Source organism: Chrysemys picta, chromosome 2 (genome assembly GCF_011386835.1).
Source record: "Chrysemys picta bellii isolate R12L10 chromosome 2, ASM1138683v2, whole genome shotgun sequence".
Taxonomy (NCBI): Eukaryota; Metazoa; Chordata; order Testudines; family Emydidae; genus Chrysemys; species Chrysemys picta.
In genome coordinates, this window is record NC_088792.1 from 46,707,655 (window position 1) to 46,721,059 (window position 13,405).

The 13,405-nt window shown below is 42.2% G+C and overlaps 1 protein-coding gene across 6 annotated transcripts in view; it reads right to left on the bottom strand.

Annotated features, from left to right (window-relative positions):
- The window catches only part of MTERF1 (mitochondrial transcription termination factor 1), a 60,671-nt gene that overhangs the window by 46,006 nt on the left and 1,260 nt on the right, over nucleotides 1-13,405 (bottom strand). For 2 of the 6 annotated variants that reach the window (XM_065583056.1, XM_005282389.5), the window contains exons 2-4: nucleotides 10,929-11,019; nucleotides 8,143-8,245; nucleotides 4,375-5,644 (exon numbers count right to left, since the gene is read on the bottom strand). In XM_065583056.1, the coding sequence (XP_065439128.1) occupies nucleotides 4,415-5,644 (1,230 nt within the window). In that variant the 5' untranslated portion in view covers nucleotides 8,143-8,245; nucleotides 10,929-11,019 and the 3' untranslated portion in view covers nucleotides 4,375-4,414. Of the gene's footprint in view, nucleotides 1-4,374; nucleotides 5,645-8,142; nucleotides 8,246-9,938; nucleotides 10,793-10,815; nucleotides 10,898-10,928; nucleotides 11,020-13,405 lie in introns of those variants that run through there. The other 4 variants (XM_065583054.1, XM_065583055.1, XM_005282390.5 and 1 more) reach the window with 4 other exon arrangements.

The window sequence follows — 13,405 nt, forward strand, 5'->3', positions numbered from 1 at the left end:
CAGCTGATTAAAGAAATGATGGTACAGCAGCAGTGGCTCATCCAGCAGCTGACGATGCTCCTACAGCCACCTAGGGCAGCAGCAAGTCTCACTAATGGAAAGGGAAGTGCCACCCAATGCCATCAAAGCTGGTGAAACTGACAAAGATGGGGCCCATGAACAACCCAGAGGCATTCCTCGTCATGTTTGAGAAAGTCACCACTAGGGTTCAATGGTCAGTGGAAAGCTCGGCCACCCTACTAGCCCTCTACTTGAGGGCCCTGACCCAGGCCACGTACCAGGGCCTCGTGGTGCCTGCTTAGGATTACACCCAAGTCAAGACAGCTGTCCTGGACACCCTAAACATATCTCCCATAAGCCACCAGCAGTGGTTCTGCTTCTAGGAATTCCTGCTTGGGGCTCAGCCCAAGGCTGTCACCTAGAATCTGAAAGAACATTGCTGGAAGTGGCTGTAGGCATAGGGCTGCAGTGGGGTTCAGGTGATGGAGAACGTTGTCATGGAGCACTTCATGCAGATCCTCCCCATGGGTGAGGTGGGTGTGAATGCGTGGTGAGGTACTGTCTCAAAATGCTTGCAGAAGCCGTTGGGCTAGCAAAGAACAAAGGGCTAGCTGACGTCCCTTGGGTCCAAAGCAGAAACACTAAAGACCAGCCCAGCAAGCCCCAGGGACCACATACTACCAACCCCCAAATCCAGCTAATGGGGTCCCGGGGAACTGGGATACCCAGTCCCAGTGAGGGAGGGTACAATGACCACTCATCAGTGCCTAACCAGGGCAGTAAGGTCCACCACTGCCCTTCAATGTGGATGTACTGGCAGGTGAGACTGGACTTTGTAGAAAAACAATGACCCAACCTTGGGTCAGATTTATGAACAGATTGCCCATGTGTACAGCATAGTACTAGACCCCCCAACTCTTGAAATGGTGGCCCCATTTTAAGCTGGTTGAGGAAAGACATACCAGGCCATGAAAGATTCCAAAGGGGGAGGGGGGAAGAAGAGTGGGAATCCATCTGGTAGTTCCAAAGGGGGTATTCCAACTGGCCCATCCAATACCATGCATAGGGTACTTGGGGAGAGAAAAGACACTCGACAGAGTGACTATATGGTTCTACTGGCCGGGCATCCACTTAGAGTTACATTCACCCCCCAGTGCCAGTGGACAGGTCAGAAAAACATCCCAAAGGCGTTTCTGGTACCACTGCCCATTATAGGAGTGTCCTTTGAAAAGAATAGCCAGGGACCTGGTGGGCACGTTAGAAAAGTCTGCAGCCAGAAAAAAAAATACATCCTGGTGATCCTAGATTATGCCACCTGATACCCCGAAGCATCCTTCTCTGACCAACTGCAGCTGTCATCACCAGTGAGCTCCTGAAGGTTTTTTCCTGCCTGGGGATCCCCAAGGAGATGCTAAGGGATCAGGAAACCAACTTTACCTCACAATTTAATTAAAGAGCTTTGTGGCCTGCTACAGGTCAAGTCTTTGAAAATGTCTGTATATCATCCTCAAACCAACAGATTGGTGGAATGCTTCAACAAGACATTAAAGAACATGTTGACAAAGTTTGTAGTCACTGATCACCCAACACTGGGACAGCCTGCTCCCACCTCTCCTGTTCACCATCCATAAGGTGCCCCAGGCATCCACAGGCTTCTCCTGTTCAAGCTATTGTATGGGAGACTGTCACTGTCTGTGTTCCCTCTAAGCTGCGGAGTAGGGCAGCCACCCAGGAGTGATTCAAGGGCCATGCACTTGATTAGCAGAGCCATGCACATCCGCCAGCATGTGTTCAGGTGCCCCTCCCTCCCCCCCTACCCTGCTGCTTTGCAGCCATGTTGCTCCTGCAGCTGCTCCCGGGACCCTCCTGCTGGCTGTGCAGAGCGGAGGGGGTGCTGATGTCAGGGTGTCTCCTTCCCCCTGCCCCTGTATCCCATCTCCAGAGAACAGGGGAGAGGGGACAGGGCTCAGGACTTGAGCAGGAGTGAGCTGCTGTGGTCTGAATGAGCCTTCTGGGTGAGTGAGTGAGTTATTAAAGAGACTTCCCCAGCAGCCCACTCTCTCTCTCACACACACACACACACACACACACACACACACACACAGAGTCAGTCTCCCCATCACCATGTATCCCATCTCCACAGAACGGGAGAGCTTTCGGTTAATGCTCTAAAGAAACAGCGCATGGCGTGTCTCAGAAAATTCCCCAGCAGCCAGCACACACACTGTCTCTGTGTCACACACACACACAGCATTTCCCACTCACCTCCCAACACATACTTTTGTTGTTTTGTTGTTACTTCTTGGTACTTCCTGCAAAGCACATATATTCACTGTAATTTTATTCTTTAAAAGTATGTTATTTTTGCTTTTTGACTGGTCTGTGCATTTCATAATTTTTATTTCTCTCACACTTAAATTTAATTCTTTGAGTAGTGAGTTTTAAAATGCCTAACCTGTCCTGGCTGGAGTATCTAGGTTTTTTGTTTCTACTGGTGGCACACATCCACACATTACCTTATAATGTATTCCACACATGGGGCAAGAGGCCAGAAGTCAGATGTGCCAACCACTAGGACACCTGGCCCTCCGAGCACCCTATCACAGTTCCTAAGAAGGGAGGAATAATTGTAGAAACATAGCAGAAAAAAAAATAAGCTTTGTTAATTTAACCAGAAGTAATCTTAATGTTCAGAACTCTGGGTTGTCACCTTCTTGCCATTCTGACATCCACTGACAACCACTCCTATGCATGCCAGATTGTTTACTAGAATGCCATTCTCCTGACATGACTCTGCATCAGCACTTTATCTTCAGACAGAAATGCCTAGAAGACACAGATCTGAGTGCAATCTCTACTGAAAATCTAAATCAGTAAGTAATGCTTCTCTTGTAAACATTTAAATTTATACTCAAATAAAATGTACATTTCCCAGGACCCTGAGAATTCAAGATCAAATTTAAGTGCCAAAACCTGCAAATACAAGCAGGTACCTACTGAATTTTTTCTTAGACTTCAGAATGAGGATCCAGGTTCTTTGACTTCACCCTCTTCCTGCAAAGGAGGGAGTGAAAAAAAATAGACACTTACTTACACCTAGTTAAAGCAAGAGGACTAGATGTGTGATCAAAGGGTAAGAAACATAAAAGCATACATATGTAAACATATATAAATCCTTATTTCATGTAATTAGGTGGGGAAAATGTGTCATTATAAACTTGAAATAAACAGAATTACCTGTTCTTAAGATCAAAATCAGTTTGTATTATGCTTCAAGGAATAATGTCACGTTAGTTTTCTGCATTTAGGAGCTACCTCCTTAAAGTATCTATGATTTGCAAATGCCAAGTACATTTGTCCTCATCTGAGAGACTTCTGTAGCATTTAATGACTCATCTGTCATCAATTCATTAGGCTGTGGACAATACTTTGATGTCACATCCCTTTACTAACTGTTGTAAAGGAAGCTGCCCTTCTAAGTATGCCTGTTAGATTGAAGCCAACACTTCATATTATTAGATTTTATAGGCTTACAGAGACATGCTTCTATCATAAAGACTACATTTATACCAATCCTTATCAACAGACCTTTCAATGTATTTATCAAGGACACAGGCTCCTAGATCTTACTTATCTGATAAGATGAAGCAATGTAAAGAAATAGAATACCCCAGTCCAACAACTGGCTCCTGCAATGGGGTTTCAAATGGATGCAATGGTTACCAGGGGTCGGCAACCTTTCAGAAGTGGTGTGCCGAGTCTTCATTTATTCACTCTAATTTAAGGTTTCGCGTGCTAGTAATACATTTTAACATTTTTAGAAGGTCTCTTTCTATAAGTCAATAGTTTAGTTATATATTATAGATGTAAAGTAAATAAGGTTTTTAAAATGTTTAAAAAGCTTTATTTAAAATTAAATTAAAATGCAGAACCTCCTGGACTGGTGGCCAGGACCCAGACAGTGTGAGTGCCACTGAAAATCAGCTTGTGTGTCGCCTTCGGCACACGTGCCATAGGTTGCCTACCCCTGGGTTAGCCTGTGCTAAGCCAGTTCCAGAATCGAGGGTATGAATGATCCCTTGCTTTTGTATGGAAGAAAGGGCAAATAGTATATCTGACTTATCTTCTCTGTACCATTCATTATTCTGCATACCTCTATCTCCTCCAACTGGTGTACACTCTAAACCAGTCTCACTCTTTTCAATATCTGTGATCCACTACCATCACAACTGGTAAGCAACACACCAAACGGTTCTCTTGGTCACCCTATAGCACCCTGCTAGTGATCGCTGCGAATTTACTTATCCTAAATAAGCAGTGCTAACTAACCACAAATTATTTTGAAATAAGTTTCAGAATAACAAAACAGGACCCTTTTTCAAGTTTTTTAATTTCAAAATCTGACCCTGTATTCTCACAGAATGGATTCTGTCCTCTTGATTAATCGCTGTGCACTATGTAATTTTTCCAATTTAGCTTCAAATCTCTTTTTACTTAAAGAAAGGATGCCAATTCCATTGGTTCTGAAGTCATAACTAGTTTTTTCCAGTTCCTTGACTTTGCTTCTTATAGTACTGATACTTATATCCAGAACGCGAGACATTTCAACTATTTGTTTAATGTGAACCTTTGCTTGCAAGAGGCAATCTATTTTATCACTGAGGTTCTTGGATGAAAGAAAGAGCACACTTGGATAGCTAATGAAAAATCTATCCACCTCTCTTTCAGTGCACCCAAGAGATAACAGCTTCCCTTTAGCATTTGTAAAGTTTTTTTTCATATATTCATTAGATAAGTCCAAAATGTCAGCTCCACCGCCATGTAGCAGAGCTAGTAATTCCTCATTGCTCAGATGGAAAGATGATTGCAGGAACTCAACATTTGCATTCACTTGCTTGCTGCTCCGCAGGAGGATGAAGACATTTTTAGAAATGATGTGCTTCACAAAATCATTTGGGTTTTCACCACCTAAAGATAAACAGATCTCATGCAGGAGGTCAGTCAGCTGCTTATTCAGCTCCACTCCGTTAGAAAACACCCGAGGTGCTCTGGTCAACATATTGCAAAGGTGTTTAGAGGTTAGCCCAAGAGAACAGAAAAGTGTAATATTTTTCTCCATATTGATGTTATTACTGGAACGAAAGAAGGACTCAGGAGAACGTCCCAGAATATTTACAATTTCCAAATCAGTCATCAAAATACTTCTCCAAAGTTCCCAACGTTTTTCGAGAGACTCATAGGAACGCGTGATGGCCCGTGGATAACGTGAGATGATGCTGGCAATGACTTCATTAGTAGCCCCTTTGCTTTGCAGAAACCCTTTGAGGCCCTCTTCATTTGTGATCAGCTTCTTCAGAATTCCAGGTTGTCGCCTTCTCACCATTTTGACATCCACTCCCATACATGCCAGCTTGCTTACTAGATTGCCATTCTCCTGGCATGAGACTGCATTAGCACTCTCTGTCTTCAGATAGAAGTGCCTAGAAGACACAGGTCTGAGCACAATCTCTCTTGAAAATCTAATCAGCCAGAAACAATTCATATTGTAAAGACGTGAGTTTTTCGTGTGCAACAGTCCCCTAGCTGCCATAGGGATCAGCTTCTGCAAATATCTTTGTAGTACTGTATGTCCACTGTTTAGCATCTGGGGGGGGGGGGAAAACAAACAGTCATTATGCACAGCTACTGGACACTAAATGAAGAATATGGATGTTTATTTTTAAATAGTTAGAGCTTAAAAAAAAATAAATAACCTGCCCAAGTAGGAATATCTAATTATTTAGTTAAAAGATCTAGCTAAAAAAAACCTATAAATTAGCAAATTCAATAAATTGTTTAAAATTCATTTATTTAAAATTCTGGAGGGAGGCGAACAGAAGTGTACAGGATTACTACCATGAAACCAGAATAAAATGTTCAGTTACATTAAAGGAGTAAGTTTCAGGCTTCCATCTCTTAAGAGGCACGGTACAGACAGCCCAGGTGGGAAGCTAGAGTAGCTTTAAACCAGCTTTGCACGCTCCCGATTCTGGACTGCTCTGATGGCTGAAGTGTCCCCCAGGAAGCCCTGGAGGTCTGTCTACATTATGGTAGACTCCCTGAGCAGTAGTGCTGCCCAGAATTTCCCACATGCCTCACTCCAAACATTCCTCTCCCAGACGCAGCCATTTCCCCAGCACAACCCCTACATATGGGCTTGAGAAGGGTCCTAGGAGGACAGCCTACAGCTCTCTTCCCCCAGCTCTTGTTCCAAAGGAGCTCTCCCCCAGCTGGACCTGGGGCTTTTAGGCCCCTTTATACTACTCTGGCCCCTTTATTCAGCATAGAGCAATTGGTGCAGGAGTGAGAATCTCACCCAAGGTGAGGACTCAGCAAGGAAAGTTTGCATAACACGGACATCTCACCACATCCAACCCTGTCCCCTTTCATAGTTGCCAACATTTGAAACTGTTTCTCAAGGAATAGTTCTCCACAAAGAGTTGGGAAGTTGAAAATCACAAATCCCCCAAGAACTGAAGTTTGTGTGTGTATTCTGGTCAATTTCATGTTGAGTTCTGGGTTAGTTGGTTGTATTTTTTTTCTTTCATCCTTGCTTCTTCTATTTCCCCACCCTCTAAGCTGTTTCTTCCATATAACACACAACACCACTATCCTGAGCCACAAAGCCCCTCATCTGATTCAGCATATTACAGCCAAGAAGATATCAGGCATTGCAACGCCTGACTTTGATGCTGACACTTGGGTTTATAAATATAACTCTCTTGTAACCAATCAATTGTCTGTACACAGTCTAAGTACAGTAACAAGTTTTAATGCCATCTGATCAAAAATGGAAGTTAACAAAGATGAACAAGTTTTTTGTATCCCCTTCACAAAAAGGGGACTTACAATATAGGTTATTTCTTGGAACCTTTGCAGAAGGCTGGTCATTTAAAATCCCCAGCTGTTAGGTCTTCCAATACAGTCAAACTAAGCCAAGCAATTCAGAAAATTATGTCAGTCTCTTAGTGCCACAAATTCATGTCAGAAATCCTCAACAAGTGACACAAACACCCCACTGAAGTGAATAGAATTTTTCTCCTATTCATCAGAATTGGGAGTTTTAAATGTTGATATAAACACAATATGAAAAGGTAGTTTCAAAAGTTAAAAATCTCAGGTGCTGCAAAACATTTTTCAAAATAGCAAAATGGACTCCGGCCCCATTAGGAATTAATTCCTGGCAAATTTCCAGAGTTTTAAAAATCAAACCATTTTTACATAAAAAAAATAGTTAAACTGTTGACATGTGCCAGACCCTTATTGTGTAATAAATAAGGATAAGCGGCACTTGTAGCTTCTATGGGTTTATTTACAATAAGGGAGGGGGAGAGTTAGGAGCTCCCAGACACTTCTGGCTGCCAAGAGGGAACCCTGATGGGCTCCCTCTCAGGTGTTATTACAAGGGTTAGGGCTCCTGAGACAGGAAGGAGCAAGTATTTCAAATGCTGAAAAGAAAAATTCTTCAGCAGCCGTGGTGCAATGGGGAACATCACCAGAGGCCCCTAGAGTACGGAAAGGATCAAGCACTCCTACCAACAACATCCTGCATCAACAATGGGAGAAGGGAAGGATAGACGCCATTATGCCACCCAGAGATAGAAGGGGAGCAGACAGCTGTGTCCTCCAAAAATAATGGTGGGGAGGGACTGAATAAGGAGCATGCAACCTCTCTGTAATTCTGCATTAATGAACAGAGGGGTCAGGAGGGGCACAGATGGGCATGCCCCACAGTGTAACTGTAATACTGTAGACATTATGCCTCACCCCTGACACAGAACAAGCAAAAAACCTCCCTTCAAAAAACAAAATAAGAAGTGCCAGCCACTGCAAAGGAATAGGAGAAAGTGAAGGTGGACATGGAGAGCCATGTCTGGTTTCACATGGGCTAGAAACCAGCCACGCAGACCTTCATCTCCCCACTTCCCTTGCTGAAGGCAGGTTGGATATGGAAGAAACAGCTTAGAGGGTGGGGAAATTTCTTCCCTCTTAGAAGGCATCAAGATGGTTTTAATTCAAACTGCCATAAGAGGTGGTTTTTACATCTGAATCTAATACAGTTAAACATACAAAAGTGAACGTAGACTGGAAAGCCTGACTCACCTTTAATAGTAGTGGCCCAGCCTTAACACCTTGAGTGTGTGCAAACAACCTATTGGTATTTTTCAGTACCTGGATCGCACATATATAAATCCTTTTCCATTCACTGCAGGAGGAAGAAAAAAATGTAAATCAATGTTATGCAGATTAACAATCCAAGCCAATTCTTAGAATAACAGTAAATATGAAAAAAAAAGAACAGAAGTACTTGTGGCACCTTGGAGACTAACAAATTTATTAGAGCATAAGCTTTCGTGGACTACAGACCACTTCTTTGGATGCATCTAGAGTGGAATAAATATTGAGGAGATATATTCTTTCATTGGTACAGGTGTGTAACTTCTGTTCTCCCCACCCAGGAGTAACACATATGCCTGAAGAGCAGAATAAACACCCTAAAAATTACACTGAGCAAATCCCTATTACTTAAATTTGTGGAAGCTTCTTCACTGGAGGTTTTCAAAAGGAGGTAGGATAACCATCTGTCTTGGATGGTTTAGACCAGTGATGGGCAACCTGCAGCCCACAGGCCGCACGCGATCCGTCAGGGTAATCCGCTGGCGGGCTGCAAGACAGTTTGTTTACACTGACCATCCACAGGCATGGCCACCCACAGCTCCTAGTGGCTGCGGTTCGCCGTTCCTGCATACAAACACAATTGCTCCAATCCCTCAGACAGAGACAAACACCTACAGGATCTCTATCAAGCGTTCTTAAAATGACAATACCCACCTGAAGGGTACCCAGAAGTCACCTACTACAGGACAGGCCCAACAAAGAAAGTAACAGAACGCCACTAGCCATCAGCTACAGCCCCCAACTAAAACCTCTCCAGCGCATCATCAAGGATCTACAACCTATTTTGAAGGATGATCCCTCACTCTCACAGACCTTGGGAGAGGGGCCAGTCTTCACTTACAGACAGCCCCCCAACCTGAAGCAAATACTCACCAGCAACTACACACCACACAACAGAAACACTAACGCAGGAACCAATCCCTGCAACAAACCCCGTTGCCAACTCTGTCCACATATCTATTCAAGGGACACCATCATAGGACCTAACCACATTAGCCACACCATCAGGGACTCGTTCACCTGCATGCCATCATGTGCCAGCAATGCCCCTCTGCCATGTACATTGGCCAAACTGGACAGTCTCTACGCAAAAGAATAAATGGACACAAATCAGACATCCAGAATGCAACATTCAAAAACCAGTAAGAGAGCACTTCAATTTCCCTAGACATTCAATAACAGACTTAAACGTGGCCATTCTTCAACAAAAAAAAATTCAAAAACAGACTTCAATGAGAAACTGCAGAACTGGAATTAATTTGCAAATTTGACACCATCAAATTAGGCCTGAATAAAGACTGGGAGTGGCTGGGTCACTATAAAAAGTAATTTTCCCTCTGTTGATATTCACCCCTTCTTGTCAGCTGTTGGGAATAGGCTACATCCACCCTGATTGAATTAGCCTCGTTAGCACTGACCCCCAACTTGGTAAGGCAACTCCCATCTTTTCATGTGCTGTATATTTATACCTGCCTACTGTATTTTTCACTCCATGCATCTGATGAAGTGGGTTTTAGCCCATGAAAGCTTATGCCCAAATAAATTTGTTAGTCTCTAAAGTACCACAAGGACTCCGCGTTGGTTTTGCTGATACAGACTAACACAGCTACCGCTCTGAAACCTAAAATTTAATAGTAATTAAGACAAGGTTTCTTTTACAAGGGATGCGCAATCACAATATCACTTTATAATTTAGTAAAATTTTATTAGTAATAACTTACTAGTCTTTAATAGTTACAGTGCAATCGCACTCAGATGTCCCGGTTTGCACCAGAGATCCATTGTGCTGTGTGACAAAGAGGCAGTCCCCATCCTGAAGAATTTGCAATCTAAGGTCCTGAACCTGCAAACAGCTGCTAACAAATGCTCTTTTTATAGATTATGCCTTTTAAAAATATTTTCTGTCCCTAAAAATATCCATTTGTCTGCACTGACTCATATGACAAGAGAAAAAGAACCTTCCTCCAAAATAGCAAAGGACATATGATTGCACAGCTCATTTCTATTTCTATTATTCTAAGCAATAATCTCCCCAGACCTCCCTGACCTAAGCATCCACTGGGGGTTGCCAAATTTGGTTGGACGAATTCCTGGAGATTTAATCACATGACATAATCTTTAATTAAAGATTACTCTTTAATTCCTGGAGACTCCAGAACAATCCTGGAGGGTTGGCAACCCTAATTTGGGGATTTTTATTTCACATTGCTCAGACATGAGACCTTTGCCAATACACAGAAACACTAGTCAAATTTCAAGCAAAAATTCAGACTAATGAATACAGTTTAATATCTTCAGAAACCCCACTATAAGACAAAATAAATATACTGCTCTAAACCCTCTTGGTTGCATTTTACACAGCAGAATCAGTCCTTATGTTGCACGCAGATAATCCTATCACTTTACTCGGATTCGAAGACCACTTTGACTTCCCTTTAGTCTTGCTAACTCTTCCTATTGGGCAAAGCAAATCTTTTTCCTGTTAAATCAAGCCCCAAAACCTTGCTGCTTTCATAAGAGTAATTTTCAAGCATTTAATCGGTACATTCTAGCTAACCCCTTTTAATTAAATCATTTCACTGCTCCGTTCTTCCTTACATTTCGTTTCACTTTGCAATTTGCATTCTGCTAATAGGAACGTGAAACGCGGTATAGCCGAGATGTGATTTATGTTTTCCATCCAGTAAGATTGAACGTAAAATGACTCTTACCTGAGTAACCCGTGCAATAAGACTGTAAAACGTGTAATTTACCATCACGTTGCCCTCTGGAGTCTTCCTCATCGTAGGTTAAAGTTGAAAGCTAACAAGGAGAAAGCAGTCAAAACTAGTAAAGAAGAAAACTTGATATTAAAAAGGATTTGGTTTTCGTTTTAGTGCTGCCACCTAGCAGATTCCTGTTTTCACTCATTTTAGTTAAAGTGAACTGCTGCACCAGGAGATGGCAGTATAAAATAGCATAACCATGCAATTTGTGCAGCGGTGTTTTGTGCTATATTTAAAATTTGGGGGAGGGGTATCCACAATGTTTTTGTAGAGTATGTAGGAAAGAAGAGTTGGCTACTAACAACCTTCCCAAAGATGACAGGTGTCTGAAGCCTCTCCAGGAGGATATGGAATACGGAGCAGAGACATTGCCATTGGCCTTCATATAGCACCATCACATTTCTTCCCCCAAAAGTCTCATTAAATGGATGAGTGAGGATTCTAACATGTCTGTTACAAAAGGTTGTCACCTGTCCAGGTTTTCCCAGGATTGTCCTTTTTTGAGGTAGCTGCCCTAGGAAATCTGTAAGGGTGCTCAGTACACGCTGCCAGCTGTCCAGTTGTATGGGCTTGGGTGGGATCATCCCGGATGGCAACCCTATGCATTGTCGTCAACACATTCACAGTGGGTACCAAATGTATTTTTTTAAACAAATTCAACAAAGAGAAGGATTTTAATTTTTGTATTATTTAATTTTATCATAAAGTTAGGTCCAATGTGTCAATTCTTTATCAGGGCAGTAAGGACTAGTAATGTATTAGGGCTAATCCTGACCTCAATGCCCAGCCAGATAACTAACCTGGGTATAAATGGGCAGGTGTCTGTAGCTGCTGTTTCAGCCTCAGGACTGCAGTAGCCTCAGTGGTCATATGGGGATAATGACTGATGAATACCCATGCTGCTTGGCCCTGACCCACCCACCTCTTTTAATAAATAACTAAATTAATGGAGATATCCTATCTCCTAGAACTGGAAGGGACCAAGGTCATCAAGTCTAGCCCACTGCCTTCACTAACAGGACCAAGTACTGATTTTGCCCCAGATCCCTAAGTGGCCCACCTACAGAATTTACTAAAGGAGTCACAGTTCTAAGAATTCTGGATTTCACTGCCATGGTATCAATTCTGGATCATGCCATTTCTCTCCTCACCGCTGCCATATTTCAGGGCAGGCAACCCAGGCAACCGCCTGGGGTGCTGGCCTTAGGAGGTGTCGAGCTCAGGGTGCTGTTTTTGTTGTTAGCAACAGAAAGGAAAGTAAAATGTTTGAAGTAAAATGTTTCAGTTATTCCATATGTGGATTCATTTTTCATTAACCTCCTAGATCTTTGTAGAATCTCGTGGAATCTTTAAATGGTATTCAGAAGTTTAACAAATGAAGACACTCCTAGCCTGGGGTTCCATTTGGTTTAGGGCCAGCCCTGCTTCTCACATTCTGCTGTGGACATTTTAATCTGCCATGAAGCATGGCCTGCATACATTTGGAGGGAGGCAGAGGGCACTGGCAGGTATTTATTCTGGCAAACTGGTACATTCCCCCAAACTGTTAGGAAACCTAGATATTGTGATAAAGGTTATAAAGGTTTCATACTGTAACTGAGGTTTTATATTCCATTTAAAACAAATAATGATCATTGAGATAAAATACAAAAGGAGGCAAACTTACACCTACCCATACAATAAGTATAAAAGAACCTTATTCTGAATATTTAAAGGAAGTTGGGACAATTGTATACACTTCAGACATACCGTAAGATGTAAGTGTACTATAATATTTTATATATACCAACTGATCTGTGATACAAGTAGAATTTTTGTACATAACTGAATTAGGAAATGTCAATCAGGTGCTCCAGGATCACTTAATTCATTATCTGCATAAGTTGCAGGCTTACTTAAATTACTTCCCTGATATATTATACTTCAGAATAAATTATTCATCGTACCAAACTTGCTACACTGCAGGGGGTCTTAATCTTCTTTTCAGCTACAGAATTCATATCAAAGAAGTGACCAGCTCAGCAAACCTAAAATATTTGTCTCTTTAATTAAAAGATGAGGAATAATAATCAAATATGTCCAAAAAGAGATGTGTAGAGTTTACAATCTGTCAAACTATAAGCTGTACAACTCCAGGATCCAGAAAACAACAACACTGTACTTCAGGGGGTATGTATTACTGCACTATTACAAGAGATCTGTGCATCATTCCATTTATCTGAGTTAGTGATTAATATCTTTACAACAGGAGATAAATATGTTGAGCGTTCAGAATATAAGTAAAGTGCTTATGTATATGTTTTTGCAGATGCATATTTGATGCATGGAGCGAGCATGCTTGTATGCCTATATGTATGATTTTGTGAACACGTGTATATACAGCATGTGAATGTGCAGATGCAGTTATCTTTGTATAGTTCTGC